At 36.7% G+C, this 18,494-nt stretch overlaps 1 protein-coding gene across 1 annotated transcript in view; it reads right to left on the bottom strand.

Annotated features, from left to right (window-relative positions):
* LOC145669017 (sodium-coupled monocarboxylate transporter 1-like) overlaps positions 1 to 15,558 on the bottom strand; it is a 62,110-nt gene extending 46,552 nt beyond the window's left edge. The window contains exons 1-2 of the mRNA XM_081737354.1: positions 15,436 to 15,558; positions 11,004 to 11,220 (exon numbers count right to left, since the gene is read on the bottom strand). Coding sequence (XP_081593480.1) covers positions 11,004 to 11,203 — 200 coding nt within the window. The 5' untranslated portion in view covers positions 11,204 to 11,220; positions 15,436 to 15,558. The remainder of the gene's footprint in view (positions 1 to 11,003; positions 11,221 to 15,435) is intronic.
* Between the last annotated feature and the right edge of the window lie 2,936 nt (positions 15,559 to 18,494).

Raw genomic sequence — 18,494 nt, 5'->3', positions numbered from 1 at the left:
ACAATATGCAAAATCCATTTTTCAATTTTGTCAGGAAACGAATAAAATGTGACGCCCTTATGTTTGAGAATTGTTGAACTTTTTTGGGGGGGGCGAGATTTCACTCATCTGCTGTACGTAGTGACTACTGCTGTTAACATTGGTTTCTTTAATTTTTCATTTACTCATCGTATCCTCTTTCAAGTTTAGTTCCACATGCCATTCCATTTAGTTTCATACATACTTACATACTTATTCCTCAATCTCTTATAATATTTCCAAATTAACAAATGGTTCTCTTGCTTTCTTTCTAATAATGATTATTTAGATTTCAAGAGAGTTAATTTTAAATAAACAGCAACCAATTTGTTAATTACTACGAGCATTGAGTTGAAGAGCCCAGTATTCCAAAGCTGGTGGGGTAAGTATTCCAACTACACCATTACGCAACATCTATTTCAGATACAACCATTATTATACACTTCATTTCACAAGCTTCTTCTTATAATAACTATATCGATTTCCTACTTAAATTCAATTATAGATAATTGTTTGTTATGTAGCAGCTAATATTCATGCTATACAGTATAAAACAAATACACATTCAATGTAAATAAATAAAAATGTAAGATATTACAGACATTGGATTACTGGCATTGTGATTTAATCCCATTTTAAGCCGTACATATTTTCTAAATAATTGTTCAAATTGCTTTATAAGAATCCAGATTATGAGGTACCCTAAGTTTTTGTAATGCAAAAAAAAAAAAAAAAAAAAAAAAACATGCATATACGTATATAGGTGTATTTTAGGGGACTTCCGGGCTTGATCCGCCCCCAAATTTTATGTTTATTCAAATAAAATATTGTAAAGTGAATGAAATATCTTGTAGAATGTTTTTATTTTCAAGAATGAAGTTAGCAAAGCTCCCCGAAATATATATATGAATAATTTTCATTTTGGACGTGTGGTTTTAAGTATTCAACTGTGTTCACATTTCTCATTTTTAGCGTTTTCGTATATGAAGTATGGACATGGCGGGCTAGTAAATGGGACATGGATTTGAAAAGTGACAGTTTGTCGGATAATGTGTTTCCAACCACTTCACAGTGGAAATTTATATTTATAAAAAGTTATCATATATTAAAAAAAAAAAAAAAGGAAGAATAACTTTAACGTTCCGCACGGAGGTTCGAACCGTCGCCCTTCGCTTCAGAATTGTGAATAGCAGTACTAAACCCGCTTGACCACAGACGCAACTTGAAAGAGCTTGTATTATAAGATTGATAATAGCATCGCTCGAGCACAGGTTTCTACTTGAATGTTTAAATATCCTTTTTCTGTCGTTTTCAGCAATTTCTGCTTAAGATTATGGTTGATTCAGTGATGTAATGTTAATTTTTTTAGGTAGGTATACGCTCCATTCCTTGTTACACACACACACACATATCTATCTATCTATCTATCTATCTATCTATCTATCTATCTATCTATCTATCTATCTGTCTGTCTGTCTATCTATAATTCTATTTTCGAAAAATGTCACATTCAAGATATTCGGGAAATTACGGAAAATATAATTAAACCTTGTCCCATTCTATCCACAATCATCTATGAGATCTTAACTTAATTTGTGAAATTATGTATCTACTTTCCCCATTCTTTTGAACTTGGTATTTTCTGTCAAGACAAGTGTGTTTCGTCTGAAATTCACCATACTGTTTCTTCTAATACTATCAGTCTTTGCGCTGTTAATGCTCAGAGTTCAATTTTGTGCACTTTCCCGCTTTCATAACTCTGAAAGGAAGCAGTTTTCAACTTCGGTGTAATAAACTTTTTCGCTTGTTTCCGTGTTTACTGGTAGTTTCTACCCTTGAAGCATTTTTTTTTTTTTACCAAGTCATTTTAAATAAAGTTTTCTTTTGTAGAAAGTAATTTGAGAACACAGTTCTCAAATGAAGGAATCAAGCATTATACTTTATGCTTTATTTTGGAACATTATGCTTTATTATGCTCTTAAAGATATCAAACTTGCTTATGTGAGTAACTGTCAAAACTAGAAATAAGGTACCAACCATGAGTGAAATATTCTATTATGCTTTTTTTTAAGCTTTATGGTTGCACTACCAATCAGTGTTTCCTCAATTAATACTAAAGAAAAATCGGTCCTTATAGTTAACAGATAGTTATATCTCAGAAGTTATGGAATATCCTTGCTTATACGCAACTCACACTGGCTCTGCGCGTATCGGTTGCATTAATAATCCGGATATGTGTATAAGGTAACAAGAAGAAAAACCTTGATAGAAATCTGCATTTCGGAGAATAGTAACCGAACCACTCAACCTATTAACCAGAGGCAGAGAAAAAGATTACCTTCAGTATTAGAAATTAATTTAAGACCTTATTTGGCTCTCTGCTTTAGGCCAATTTATTGCTGAAATAATCTCTGGTGCCAAGTTAGAATCGGGTAATATCGGTATTCCCATCTAAAACTTTAGTTCAATAATTTATTTCGATTCGAGGTTTCCCGTCAGCAGCGACTCAAAAAGAAAAAAATAACAAACTACAATATTACCAAGCGAAGTATCCCAAGTAATAGAATTTTGGCTTCGCGTTCGGGAGGTCGTGGGTTCGATTCCTATTGCTGACCATCCTGACTAGTTTTCCTCAGTTCTACTAGGCAAATGCCCGGATAGTACCTACTAAACATGCTAGCCGACACCTTACCAAATTGTGTGCCGCAGTGGCTCAGTGGTAGAGCGTTCACCTCTGATACGTAAGATCCTTGGTTCGATTCCAGCCCGCACCAAGCGACCTTTGTTGTGAACAAACGACATGTGCGTGGATTTTCTAGGGATTCTCCCACTTTCTTCATTTTACCATTTTCATTCATTTCTCATCATCACCGTATCCTGTAGCCTAGTCGGCATAATCGTGGGACGTGAAACTTGACGAATTCATTTTTTCCTTCCTAAATCCTTTCCATTGTTATTATTGTTGTTAGATATCCAGTATAAAATGGCATCTGAGCGGTATGTGGTGATTGTTAAATGAAATAAAATACAATAAAACAAATACGCACCCTGGAAAAAGGGGAAAGTAGCTAAAGATAACAAATGCTGTCCTCTTAAAAGTCTTTCCTAAAAGAATAAAAGTTGTAAACTAAACAATGGAAGTTTTTCTAATTTATAAAATTAAATTTGAATATTCAAGTTAGTTCTTTCTATTAAAACCGAGGAAGCAAATAAGAAAACCCGCAAGCCTAACTCCTCTAGGTAAATTACAACTTCCGTGATCAGACATTTTCTTAGATATTGAAAGGTGTTTCATGAGTGCTTATTAAATTATTAAATCTTGAGCACACTGTCAGACAAAAGGATTTTAAAAGGACGCTGCCTGGAGTTACAAGTTATTATTAACTCCCTGTGTTATTCCCAAGGATGTTATAAAACAGAGGATCTGCCCATATGTATATTCATCATATAAGCTCAGTGAAGCCGAAAAACAATCGAGCACCGTATGAGCCGGCACGCCTGATTGGCTTCTCTCGTTTCCGCCATGATTGTTGGCTCGAAATGTTGCGATCTTAGTTCCGCGGAGTGGGCAGAATAGGTGTGGCGAAGCTGTGACGTAGTGCTTCACGATTTTGTTGTATGGGTAGATCCTCTATTTTATAACATCCTTGGTTATTCCAGCATTCACTTAATCCGTCAAAGAAAAGCTTGGAAAGAATAGTGAGGATGGATGGCTATCGATTGTTTAACAATAGAATTACCCGAACAACTGTTTTAAGCGAAATTTAAACCCAGGGCCGTTCACACAGATGTAAATTCCATTAATAATAATAATAATAATAATAATAATAATAATAATAATAATAATAATAATAATAATAATAATAATAATAATAATAATAATAAGTCAAAAATATGTGAGAAAGCCTTTGCAGATCATCTGTCCTAAGAGAAATGTTTCTTCATTCACACCAGACAAATATCGGAATGGCACCTAAATTACAGGCCCCAAGTATCCTCATTTCCAATGCCTTTAACGAAGGACTTTATCCCTCTGATATCTGCGTCATCAAGCCGGAGATGCCATAACAACCTTTATAATATGAAATAAACTTACGTCTTTGTCCAAAGTAGTAGCTGGCAAATTAACATGTTCTTTGGATTTTTCTTTACTATTTCTTGATGTCTTTGCTTTTACATTTCCGTCAACGGAATTTACACAGCTATTGTCTCTTTTCCTTTTTAGCCAATTTTCTAACACCTTCTTCGACATCTTAGAAATTGCGAATCAACTCTTAATTGGTCAACCCAAACTACTAAGCAAATATTTTAGAAGTGACGGCTGTACTGAAATGATCAAAAATTGCTGTAACATTCTTATACACTACAAGTCTTTCCTGACTTTTCTTTTCTACCCTCATCTATTAACAAATTTTCTTTGAATATTTTTTATCTGAAGAAAAACGGAACAACAAAGGAACATGTTTACTGTTACCCTCTCCCTTTTTTCCCAGTAGGTTGCAGAGTATTTATCGAAATCAATCGTCGCTTTCTTTGATGTCAATTGCGGCTACAAATGAGCAGTACTAATCCGAGGTTCGCTGTTGTAGTTGATGGTATTGGGAACGATGGTGAATGCTTCAAATTAAACCGACGATAGGTCACGTGTTTTGTTACTTTTGTTGTTGTGGAAAATCCTTCCGCGATTAGAAAGGAACTGGCTCGATCCCGTATTGCCTCACTCAAAGTGTATCCAGTTGGCAAACTTTGAATTTGGATCAAAGAGGGAGTGAAAAGTGTATCATCGTTATGTCAAAACAGAACAAGTTCAATGTTACCACTTGAATATAGACCCTACACCTACTCCTCCCTCCTCAACACTTTCGGACCATACGAGTGGACCTAAAGTTACCAAAATCGTAACTTAGTCGTGATAATCGGTCCTGACTCAAAAATACGAATTGTAGGGGGGAAAATATGACCTAAAATGTGTTAAAAGGTCTTTCTAAGAAAATATTCAAAAATTTTTTAAAAAAGAGGTTGCTACCCGTCTTTCCAATCTGCCTTTTGCAGGTCAATTTACGGTCGAATCTGAGGATCCTGTAATATTTGCTTACTTTCAACAAGTTTGGACTTTTTTTTTCGATTGGAAACTTATTTTGCCCTGAGGAGTCATCCAAAATGGCCGAGCCTAACATTTCTAACTCAAAAATACGAATTGGGGAGAAAATTATATTTAGAATTAAAACAAATTGGATGAATTGATCCCGAAGTTTTGAATTAGTATATTCAAGGTCAATTTACGGCTGTAAGACAAAAAAAAGTCCCCTTTTCAATGGTCTTTGAAAAAAAAACTTTTTGGCGTGAAATTATTCCCCTCCCCCTTAGAATTTGAAATTATCACAAGGAAACAGGGGCCCCGAGAAAAATGTTATAGATATCTTATACTCTGCCTAGCCATACATTATTATTTTTATTACTAATTTAGGCTAAATTCAGTGGCGGATCTAGAAGGGAAAACATGGGGGCTGCCATAACCCAGGCTATCATAGATATATCATGAGTTTACTATAAACTTACAAAAATATATAAATAATATGTTAAATTATTTTTGTCACTCAAAAAACTGGGGGCCTAGGCCCCCCTGGCCCCAGGCTAGATCCGCCACTGGCCACATTATTCTATTGACTGCAGAAGCGACCTGGATTCATCACCTTGGAAATTCAGCTGCGAATATATGTAAGGTACTATTGATAAAGGAATTAAGTTCTTGTGTTGAGTGTTTCGTCTCGTATATTGTAGTGAAATGTTTTAACATATTTTTTCTTCAATATCTTATGACTACACAAAATTGACTCAAATCCTTTCTTCAACCATCTATTCAATTACATTAAAATTAACGTCATCTATGTGTATAAAAAGTACAAATTATCTTACCTTAATGTTACAGCCAACATTTCTGGAGGTTGAATAAAGTTCATAAATTTTGAATGCTGCCTCTGCAGCTGGGTCCGTACACGATCCAACAACTCATCAAAAGATACGATAGACATACGAAAGTAATTAAAGAATTTTCCATCGTCTTACCTTAATTGTGGAAACAGTATAGAAAAATCTCCTTCAAGATACCGTTTCTCAAAGAAAGGGTGAACCCATATGTGTCTCTGACGTTTTTTTTTTTTTCTGCCTATGTCTTAACAAGGCGAGTAGAAAACACATTTTGCGTCTGTCCATTACAACCACCACAACACGACAAGAGTCACAGAGTTTTGTTTCTTCAGTTGCACAGTAACCCTGCTCGCATATTTTTCATCCACGGCAAAACGCCGGATAATATGAAAGGGGCCGAAACTGGATCCGGCAAACAGCCGGAAACGGATCCGGCAAATCGCCGGATAATGTGAAAGAGGCCGTAACTTTATCTGTCGCTGATCTTTAGAAACAAAAGAGTTCCCAATACAAACATTATAATATAATACCAGAGGTCAGCTTTCAGAAAGTGGGACAACACAATGTAACATTTCGAGTTAAAAGCATTGCACATTCAGAATGCTGTTTTCCATTATAAAGGTATTCTCGGAAAATTCGATTCCTACATCCCCGAAAACGAAAACATTTTAAAAGAATTTAGACATAATTCGCAGCAACAACCTGACGACCAGCTGTTTAGTGAGATTTTTGTTTTGTTTTGAAATGCAGTACATGAAAAGCAATTGTTGCTTGTTCCAATGAAGTGGCTATACTATGGATCAAATGTAGCGTATCCCCGCGGACTTCCTAAATGTTAGGTGGCTATACGATAGTTTCTAAAAATTAGAGGTGGGTATACGCCGTATACCTGCGTATACCCTCCATTACATCCCTCGTTGATTTTGCATATTGGAACTGTGCATGAGGTGTGCAATCAATATTAATCTAAAAAAAAAAAAAAAAGTTTGATTTTGTTTTTACATTTTCACATCGCTCGGATGACAGTACGATTTGTAGCTAGTGTCTATATAAAGAACGGCGGGAACATGCAATTCCCTGTGTATAGATCTGCGGGAATTTTGACGGATCTAGGCTCACTTTTTCGGACTTCGAAAAACAAACTCGGTTGCTTATCATCGCGACCACTGATTCACCCTCGCGGTCGACCTAGCTTTCCCCCTTACAAAAACGTTTTGTAAGTGACAAACGTTCTGTTTCTGACGTATGACTGCCCAGCGTTCAGTGTGGCTCCGTGGATGAGTGAGTAGAGTCGTTGGTTAGTAATCAGAAGGTTCCTGGTTCGAGTCCTGCTCAGAGCAGTCAATTTTTTTCATTATTTGTTTCCCATATCTGAAGATGTTTCTCCCCCTCCGTAATCATCTGATGCTCTCAACTGAGTTCTTCACTTGAATTCAACAATTGGTAGTGGGATGCTCTCAGGTTTGGGTGAGCTTTTACATGTCTACTTACAAAATCAAAATTTTCGACAAAATATGGATGCTATCCGATCATTTTGTCTCCAATTCTGAATTTGCACATGTGAGTGTATTTCTCCTTCATCATATTTGCATCTCCCGTTCTCCTATGTTGTCAGTTATGACAAAAGATGGTTTGGGAGCAAGATTTCAAATCATAAAAGCGCTATACCAATGGGTTCACTCTCGCTAAGCATTTGATTAAAAGTATATGTTTTCATACTGTAGGAGAGGAGCTTTTGCTCTTCCTACCCCCCCCCCCCCTGAAGTGACAGAATATTTATTTAGGTTCTGTAAAGTCATTTCAGATCAAACGACTTAAAGAGAGTTCATTCCAACAGCAACAGGATTGGGCTTTTATTTGTTGTTGCACTTTATCTTCACGAATAGGACGAATATCAAATAGTATATTTGGCATAAGAACTACACGTATAAGATTCATTTTATTTTGGAGAAATGATGCTGTAGACGGTAGTGGGAATTTCACCCAAGTGTACGGGAATTTTCATTGCCTGGCGATTATGCCACCCGCCTTCTTTTAAAGTTAATTCGGTTGCAATACTTCCAGCAAATACTTTGGACTCAACTGGTGGATCACTCTTGCCGTAAATCTCCATATGGCTGTACCATTTAGAAGTGTCCCCCGCTGTACATGTCATTGGAGTCACACGTGCAAATTGTGTGTGAGAAGAAAAAAAGAGCGTCATTAGTAAAGTGTGGAAGACTGAACAAGCAGAAACGTGATTTTCACACACGTAAATAGATTTTTAATTGGCCTGTTTTTATTTTCTCTCTTAATAAATATGAGTTTACTGTAAACAAATACCCTGTGAGTGTGTAATCTACGTTCTTTCCTTGACAACGTAGATATTGTGTTTGTTGCTTTGACTCAATTATGAGAAATCATGATATTTATCACTGACAGTTGAACGGGTACAAATGTAACATGGCGATCGGGGACGATTGTAACACGTTACAATCGTCCTAGACAAAGTCGTACTGAACATTATGAAAATAAACTAGATATGACCGAAGATAATACAATTGATATAATTAATAAAACTATGTACAGCCGGCCACAAAAGTAAATCCCCCCTAAGCGATCTAATTTCATTACTTGAGAGATGCAACCCAACTTACACGTAACTTTTCTCGGCACTGACAGCAGTTGGTAGCACTGAGTCAAGTCTGGATGGAAGTAAAATTGTGAGTAGATGACGCACAAAACATTTCTCCATTGTGAGATCAATCTATCTGGTTCAGAGTGTGTTGTACAATGAACATCATATGTTAATCTCAATATTGCTGTGTATGTAATGTATTTTTCCATTATATAATGTATAATCAAAGAAATAAAAACACTGATATGAATCAGAAAATGCTTGAAAGTAGCTGCAAATATTCTCCAATTCTCCTTATTCCAACATCTTTTTCTTTCTGAAGGACAGAAGATTTTGCTTATCACACTGAGTATGCATTGAAATTGAAATTGAAACAAGAAAATTTGAAAAATTTTCAGCCTGGCCAGGACTCCAACCCGGGTCCACAAAATAGAAGTTCAATGCGCTAACCACTCACCCACCACGCCATTTAAACTTCCACCCAAACTAATACCTAGTTAAAATCGTTTCATGGAAAAATATAAAAAAGATACTCAAATATAACAAAAACAAACAAATATAAACAAAATATAAATAAAAATTACAAATAAGAAAATATAAGCAGCTTGTGTGAGTGTCTTAATGACTTACTCGAGATTTTCTTGTTTAAATCAAAAACAAGTTATATAGACGTTCCTCAATGAAGAAAATATCACGAAACGTTCTTCAAGTTGAGGCTACGCCATAGGCAGAGCCATAACATGTGGAGGCAGGGGCAACTGCCCCCCAGAGAAGCTCCCCGCCGTTCGAGGGGGCCCATTTTCAGACAAAATTTTCTTACTCCATATACGATACGGACATGAAATTAGAAATGAAGCATGAAATACGGTAGCCACATTACATAAACAAAACAGCACAGAAAAGGTAAATAGAACAAAAATGAGTCTTAGGCCCATTTCAGTAAAAAATGTCTACTATTAGGGGCTCTAGAAACAATATTTATTCTTATGGCTTTCAGATTTATCAAAATTGTCCCCTTAATAATTTTGTCATGTATGGAATGGGCCCAGGGAGTAACTAACGGAACCGCAGACTTCTTATTACTGCGTAAATGAAGCAAATGCTTTACCCTTTCATGCAATCCTTGATAAAAACGAAGCTATGTCTCTTACATTACTCTCTAAGCACATGAAACCGCTTCTGACAGACCAGCACTACAAGTGGAATGAACCAAAACTTCTAAAGGCATATTGATAGTTGTATAGGTTTTAGCGTTATCGTAATGGACGCTCGTTAGGATAGCACACTCAATTTGTCTTTGACTTGTTATCATAACAATTTCGTGATGTTGATGTACAGATCAACATTGATAGTCAAAACTTATGCTAGGAATTATGTGAGTATAGGTCGATGGTGATCAAAGATTAACGCTGATTTATCCCTTTCGTTGTGTTATATGTATATGACTACCATTATATAGTTGAAGTCAGATAACCAAATAATCAATACTATTTCTGAATAGCTCCGTAGTACAAAGGTTGATTCAGATATATTGAGCCGAATTTGAATGTCTCTTACTTAGTAAGTGCCATGTTTCCCCCACCACTTGCATTCGATCTGCAGGCCTTGTCTCCTAAGTTGGATCGCATCTAAGTTTCTATTAAAGAAGACTGAGTTTCAGTTGGACCATACTTATTGCATCCCATTCCTCTTTGCAGGCTTTCCACAGGCCGGAGACGATGCGGACTCGATTATGGAACAAGCACCGCTTGAGGAGTCTGAAAACACAATAATCAATTGATCTGACATCTGGGCTCTTTAACAAGAATGTCAGAGATGGAAATTGCAGCAATTCCAGTTTCCTGTTCCATACGGCGATAGAATGCGAGTGATGTTTTCGCCATGTGGCTGGATGCCTTGGTTTGGTGCAGTTCAACCTGGTTCAAGTCTTGTCCGTACAATGCTTGTATTTCATGCTGGTACATTTCAATGAGGACATGAGTCTGGTGATACGAAGCATTGATTATGACTTTTCGCTCCACCTTCCGGAGAGACACTTTACCCTTGTACGACAAACCAGCCAAAATCGTAAATTATTTTGGGAAACTTCTAGCTGCTCGCATCGGTGTGGTGGGATCAGTACTTTGTCCCTCATATTTCCATATAATAAGATTCACAGTGGCACACCTACATGAAAATTACGCCCGTTATACATTTCTACGGTGCACGACGCCTGAACTTAGCGTCGGAAAGGGTCACAATAAACTTGGAATGTTCAGTTTCGGAGACATCAATCTATTCTCAACTACGGTCCTGTACTACATGACTAACGAGATACTCTTGCTTGCCTTGTAGCAATCTCACAGCGATGGGTTGCACATTGAATTTGGCTCAATATAAATGAATCAACCTTTGTATATTTAATTTAAATCAGTAAAAGATAATAAAAAATAGGACTTACGTTGCTACTAGGGACATGGAAACAGGAATAGTTCCCATGCTTCTCCCTCCAACAAGGTATTCAGCTGTTGTCTTCTGTTTAGCAAAAAATCCATAATAAACGCCGATAGCTCCAGAGATCACCAACATCGCTGCAAATACCAAGTAGTCTGGCCAACCAAATCGACGAAGATCGGCGCCCATTTCCTCTACAGTCCCCATTTTGAAAATCTCTCAAACTACAAAAAGAAACGTACAGAGAAATACTAGTTCACAACAAACAGTACATTAGGAGTGAAAAAGTTTATTAATTCGTTAGACTCAACTTGTTGCAGAGGTTCGGAGATCTTCCACTGTAAACAAAAGGGGAAAAGTTATATTTATTTTTTGAAAAAAACTTTAGTCTCTCTCTCTGTGTTATCAGAGTGAAAGCCAAACTAAACAAAAGGAATGATTTAAAATGATCTAGAAATAAGAAGACTACTTATTGTACTTTGGCACCACCAGGAGATCACTCTCTTTACTGCAGTATATATACCTACTCTTTTCTTGCATCACAATTTCGTGTTATCTGTTGGCTGACAAAAAATATTATGTTGATTTCTCTGTGTTGACAATGGCAGACAGTAGCCAAATAAACCTTAAAGTAAAACGTCTCCTTCTTACCAGATTCTAAGTTTTGTAATGTAATATGAGTGTGTATTTTTGTAACTGTCTTTTTCTAGTAAAATGATAACCTCACTTCACCAGCATTTCTAGTTCTTACTGCTATCTCCTGCAATATGGCTTCATACATTGTTGATAGTGAGGAATCCATTACTAGCGAATAAATAGTCTGTAAAATTAAAATGATCGAAAATGACGGGTGTAGAGTCCATTGTTTTCAGGGTCGCTGAGATAAATAGTAACACTTTGGATACCATTCAAATCGAAGTTCACTTCTGGGGAAGGGAGGATGGTGATGTAAAAGTAATCGAAACTGACCAATATTAGTGTCTAATCCATAGTTCTCGATGTCGCTGAGATTAATAATTCAGCTTCCATTGACATAGAAGGTGAGAAGGGATGAAAAATAAATTTTCTCAGATGGCTGAGATTAGTAAAAAATCGATAGGTTGGGTTCGTCAAGCTATTAGGTTAAAATCATGATGACAAATAATTTCAAGTTGCAACCGTCGCAATCACAACCGTATATATACATACGTTTTACTGGTTACCGCAAATTTATACGGTTTACCAAACATTGTTAGGGTCATCAAGTCTAGGAGGCTGGGGTGGACAGATCATATATCTAGGATGGAAGAAAGTTGAAACACTTTCAAAAACTTGACTGGAAGACTATTGGAAAACGACCATTAGGAAGACCTAGGTGCAGATGGGAGGCCAATATTAAGATGGATCTCGCAGAAATAGAAATTGGATCCAGTTGACTAAGGATAGAAGTCAAGAGACCATAGAGTTCGTTACTTAGTTAGTTTATATACGAATATACAGTATATTCCAGCCTAACTGTGGAACTTTCGGACCAATTTTAATCGAACTTGGTAGACATATGACCTTTAATCTAAAAAAAAAAAAAAAAATACTGTGGGAATAAAACATCCCAAGGGGTACGAGTTGGAAGGAATGACATAAAAATAATGCAAAGCGACTAGTATTGGTGCGAAACACACAGTTTTTCTGGGTAACTGAAATGAATAATGACGCTTCCAATGCCACTACCAAACAAATACAAGTTCATCCCCATCACTAGAGGGTGGGAAGAAGTGAAAAATAAAATGTCAAAAATGACTAAGATTTATGTCGAATTCATAGTTTCCGGAGATGGTAAAAAATCTGACACATTTGAATTGGCATTTGAAAGATAGATAGTACCCACTTCATGGTAGGTTTTTTAATATCAATTTGATTAAAGGCGTAATCTGTGACAGCAGAGTCTTTTAATATTTGTCCTCACTACATTGAAAGCAATATTCTAATGGGGAGGGGGAGTCAAATATTTCCCATAAACCTATTCTCCCCGTGCGAAGAATGACCATTTCAGTTAATAATACTAATACTACTACTACTAATAATAATAACAATAAGAAGAAGAAGAAGAAGCAATTTTCCTTTAATATCAGCAAGTAGTGACTGACATACATCCAACCCCGCAAAAAAAAAAAAATTATATTGCTGTATAATTGTATATGTCTTCATGAACCTGGGAAGAGGCGGTCATTTTGACATCTACACGGAGGGGGCCATTCATACTTAGTTACACTATTGAGTGAGTCCTATGTCAGGGGAGTCCACACCAAGATTTTCAACGTGAAATTCTCGGATTCGGAAAAGAATGCAATGACGCATTTGAACACTTTAATGTTCTTATGGGCCACTTAGCCAGACGCGACTTGTAAAGGAAGTCACATCGGTAAAATAATAATAATAATAATAATAATAATAATAATAATAATAATAATAATAATAATAATAATAATAATAATAATAATAATAATAATAATAATAATAATAAAGTTTTGACATTTCAAGATTAGGGAAGAAAAGTTACGTACTGAACTAACTCTTTTATATAACAATTAGTGTATCAGGTAATTTTCCGTATGTTGGTTTAAAGCAATAACAATTTCACAAATGAATTTCCCTCACGAGCCACCAATGCGTTTAACAACTTATTTTATATTCGTGTGGCTATTCTGCGTTTAAAACTTTTTTTTTAGGGCTTTTACTTCCTGTTTGATGAGTTTACGTTGTATAGTTGGTTATATTATGTAGCAAATGGCCTTTGTAACGAAAGATCAGCTTTGGCAGAGAAAGAACATATATGGAAGATCACTTCAATTCATAAGCCACATTATCATCATCATAGGTATTCTGCCATTATTGGCAGGTCTCTTGCTGGAACTGAGAAGCTTCCATGTTCCACAGTCTTCCACTAACCTCTTCGTCTTCACATACGATTTCTATGTTTAGATATCGTTCACTGATTGTAGTCTCCTTTGTTCCTTCCCTCTCCTTCCTGCCATCATAACCTCTAAAACGTTCCCCATGATACAGTTCCTTCTTAGCCAATATCCCAACCAGTTTCTCTTCCTCTTCTTAATAATATCTAAAATTGTTCTTTTCTCCCCCACCATTTCTAGTGCCCTCTCGTTCGTTTTCCGCTTGACCCAGCTAATTCTTTACATTCTTCTCCACACTCACATTTCGAAAGCTTCCAGTCGATTTTCATCGTTTTTGCTTAATGCAAATATTTCTTATCCATACAGCACAATACTCCACACGAAGCACTTTATCACTCTTTTTCTCAATTCTTTGTTCAAGCTCCTACAAAATAGTATTTTCTTCCTCCTAAAGGCTTCTTTCTCCATTCCTATCATTGCTTTTATTTCACGTTCACACTTCATACCATCATTAATAATACTACTCCGAAAATTATCGAAAATTATCCATCTGTTCTGTTTTCTCCCCTTCTACTTCTATATATTGCACCGATTTCTTCTTTTCAATCACCATGACTTTTGTCTTTCTAACATTTATTTTTATCCCACATTCTTCACAGCCCTTCTTCAAATTTTCTCTTCTCTTCTTATTGATTTTCTCTTCAGATTTTGCAATAAAAGCCATATTATATATTTATCATAAGCCACAAGGTTCCTCTAAATCCACAAATTCTTTCTCAAGATAGTCTACAGTCAAGAGCACTCCGCTAGAAGTGAGCTGTGGGAATAAAACTATAGACACAAAAGAATGTGAATCTCTACTTGACTTCACAATCCACTGCCAGACAGAACAGCATAGGAATTCGATTCTTAGCTATGGGTTTCAGAGGAAAGTCAAAGAGTCCCCAAGTAGAAGAAACCCCCTAAATCCAGATACTCAACTTATTTTCAATTGATCTTGATTAGATTTTGTTATCAGAGAATAGAATCAAAATCAGTTCAGTGGAGAGCCAATAGCTAAGTCTCCAGAAGAGAATACCAATCATATACTTAAAAATCTCTTCTCCCTAGTATAATGGCTTTAACGTTTTCTCCGCAAGGTCACAGACTCGATTTTCGGGCACTACACTAGCTCAGATGTCACTTTAATCTTCAGTTCTAATCTAATATAGCATCTGTGCCCTGTAAGCTCAAATTAACCAATCAATTTTATCTAGAATTGCTTATTTATATGTGGAGGGTTGAATGCCAGAATCGCGTAGGCACCAAAATAGAAATTTCTCAGTTAAGTTCATGAACCGCCTCTAGATGCCATTTCTTACTCAAGGGGACATTAACTTTGGGAAACATGTCTCATTCAGTTCTTTGGCAGTTGGCCATTTCCACTTACGCCTGTAAAGCTTTTGAGAAAGGTTGACTTTAGATCCAATTTACTTGAAAATACGAATGTGCACATAGGCTATTCTGGCACTCAATCCTTCGTATTACTCAAAGAAATTAAAAAAATCTTACCTTAATATTTCACCGTATTATTTGTTGATTATAATAATATTCATTCATGTTCCTTCTATCATCACAACCAGTAATCTCTCACTCGCTGTCATGTCTACATCCGAACTTTCATATCCAAACAATTGTTATCATGTCCAAACATGCTTCTACAACCGGAGTTTCTAGGCGATAGAAGGAGAATCAGCCATGTGACTCCAAAAGGTAAGAAATTATCTTGTTTAAAGTGAACTTGGCATTGGTTTTATTTAGGTCTTGTTCAGTTCAATTACTTCCTCACATTACGTAAGTCCTCAGTACAAAGACAGAGCATGCGATGCAGTCATTTAGATTGATATGTAGATTGACTCAATAATTTCTTTCGCACAGTTAACGAAGGTCAGCCCTCTTTAAAGGACCGTTCAAATGTTTCTTAATGACACATTTGGGCTCCGTTTCTCTTTAAGGCCATTAGCTTTCCTTGTGACTGATTAAATTTTCAAGTTCAACACATCGATGACATTTAATAAACTTTAGTAATTTTAAAGACTGAAACAGAATTGAGAGACCTTAGGGAAATATTGCTAAAGTAATTCTGGTTCGATGAATAGACTGTTCTTTATTTGCAACGTAACGGCGAATCATCTTACAATCGAAATCTCCTAAGTTACCTCTTTAAGCTCCATATATCTGACACGGGAATGTCCCATAAGATGTCACTCAAATCTGATTGCCACATAGCAGATTTGATAGAGCATTATGAGAAATGGAAATAAACAAAATTTAAGGTGCTATAATGAACCAGACAGATAGGAGCTACAGGGCTTCAAAAAATTATATCATGGAATTATGTACGTTTAAAGTATCTTAAAATCCGTTAAAGCAATTAAAAAAAAAGTTGCGCAATATAATGAGAACAAAATGTTGTATCGAAAACTACAAACAGTGTTACTATAGGCGGAGCAGTGTTGCCAACTCAGCATAAAATATTTTGTTTAAAATAGCACCATTTACAAGTGTGCACAAATTTAAAATGCAGTATTATCACTAAACATAACAGTGAAGCGTAGTGGTACAGTATTGCACACTGTTGGAGCTACATGTGCTGAAAATATACAATGGATAAGTGTGATATGTGGCGATAGATGGTTATAAATTAATACATTAGAAAGAATGAGGGTTTTGTATTATACTTCTGTAGCTTCGGTGAATAAGCAGACAACTCGCGAAAACAAAATGATACACGCGAGGAAAGAAACACGTGCTTTCTAATTCTGTAAACTGGTTCTCCAGATTATCTATCAATATTTGGTAGAGTACTTTCTCGGTTTACAGTAGAGCGTCGATTATCCGAAGTAATTGGCGGACATGGGTGTTCGGAAAACTGGTTTGTTCGGATAATCGAACTGTACATGTTTATTTGCCATGCGCGGAGCGGCACGCTTCAACTCTAAGCTGGCGCAGCTGTTGCTGTGAACAGCTTTGATACTGCCGCTACTTCTACAGCCAGTGCCAAACCGACAGAAGTGTGCTGATTGTTGAAACACAGCGACTGGCGGCTTGGCCGGTCAGCAGCGCCTTATGAAGGCCCCATTAGAAGCAATGTTCCGCCAGCGGTGGCTCAGTGCGGCGACTACTGTGGGAAACTTGGTTTGGGAGTGAGGGGGATGATGGATGGTAGGGTGGGAGAGTAACAGGTGCGAGCGAGTACACAGTTCGGTTAAGCGGTCGTTCGGTTGACCGACGTTCGGATAATCGACGCTCTACTGTATGTCAATTCGTATTAACTGACATATTCTGTTACTTCCTCTCCTACATACTGTATGATTATGTTTGCAGACTGTAATATTACCATATTCATGTTGGAAATATAATTATTTTATTACTATCTCATTACGTTTTTAGTCGGCCCGGATAGCCAGGTGATCTACAAGGCTAGACAACTGACGTATTAGGGATCACGGGTTCCAATTCCGCTTCGGACATGTTTTATTGTACTTTTCACCTTACATTTCATTGTTATCTTTCTCTTTCATAGTGGTTCAAATCCCACTTTACACTATAGGTTCCGTCCTATATAGTTTTGGAGCTGACACAGGACGTAAAAATGGCATCACTCAGTATCATTATTTAAATGCATCAATATTTTGTGACACTGCTGACGTTTTGCTATGTTATACTATCGGTGTTATGCATTTGAACTAAATTCATAGTATGAGACCCAGATTCCTTTATTACCATCTTTGCCACATATCAGACTTCTCCATTGTACGTTTTCAGCACACGTAGCTCCAACAGTATGCAACACTGTACCACTACACTTCACTGTTATGTTTAGTGATAATAGTGCATTTTAAATCTGTACACAGTTGTATATGGTGCTATTTCAAACAAAATATTTTTATGCTGAGTTGACAACACTGCTTCACCTATGGTAACGCTGTTTGTGGTTTTCGATAGAGCATTTTGTTCTCATTATATTGTGCAAATTTTGTTTTAATTGCTTTAACGGTTTTTAAGATAGTTACTTTAAACGTACATGTTTCCCATGATATATATATTTTTAAAATATTCAAATTTTGAAGCCCCGTAGCTCCTATCCTTCTGGTAAATAGTACCTTAAAGAGTGCGGCCAACAGAGCATTAGCCTGGAGCCCCAATTTTATCTCCCTATGAATTTGCCCGAACTTGAGTGCAAGCGATAGCTTCCGATATGGAGAACACACCTGTGAAGGAACCAGAGTGGTCAGATGCACATTCCTGCGATATCGAGTTCCAAAAGTGTGGGATGCCATGAGATCCCAATTTCCGCTAATGTCATTTAAGGAGCTGTATGAAATTACTTTGAGTACATTCCAATTGCGCAACGCTTTGGGTTTCTACGCCCAGCACAGAACATCCCATGAAGGTGTTTTCTTTATCGGCCAATATGAAAGACTAGCATGCGCCGGGCTTGGTTTTCAGATTGATTTCAGAGACTTCGACGTTGCGGAGCCCATTCTGGTTAAGGCAAAAATGAAGTCGAGATATCACAATTGAACCGAACACTACATATGTGTACTGATGGACAAGGCGAAGGCAGG

Source organism: Thermobia domestica, chromosome 13 (assembly GCF_964235325.1).
Source record: "Thermobia domestica chromosome 13, izTheDome1.hap1.1, whole genome shotgun sequence".
Lineage (NCBI taxonomy): Eukaryota > Metazoa > Arthropoda > Insecta > Zygentoma > Lepismatidae > Thermobia > Thermobia domestica.
This window is presented reverse-complemented; position numbering and strand designations above follow the sequence as displayed.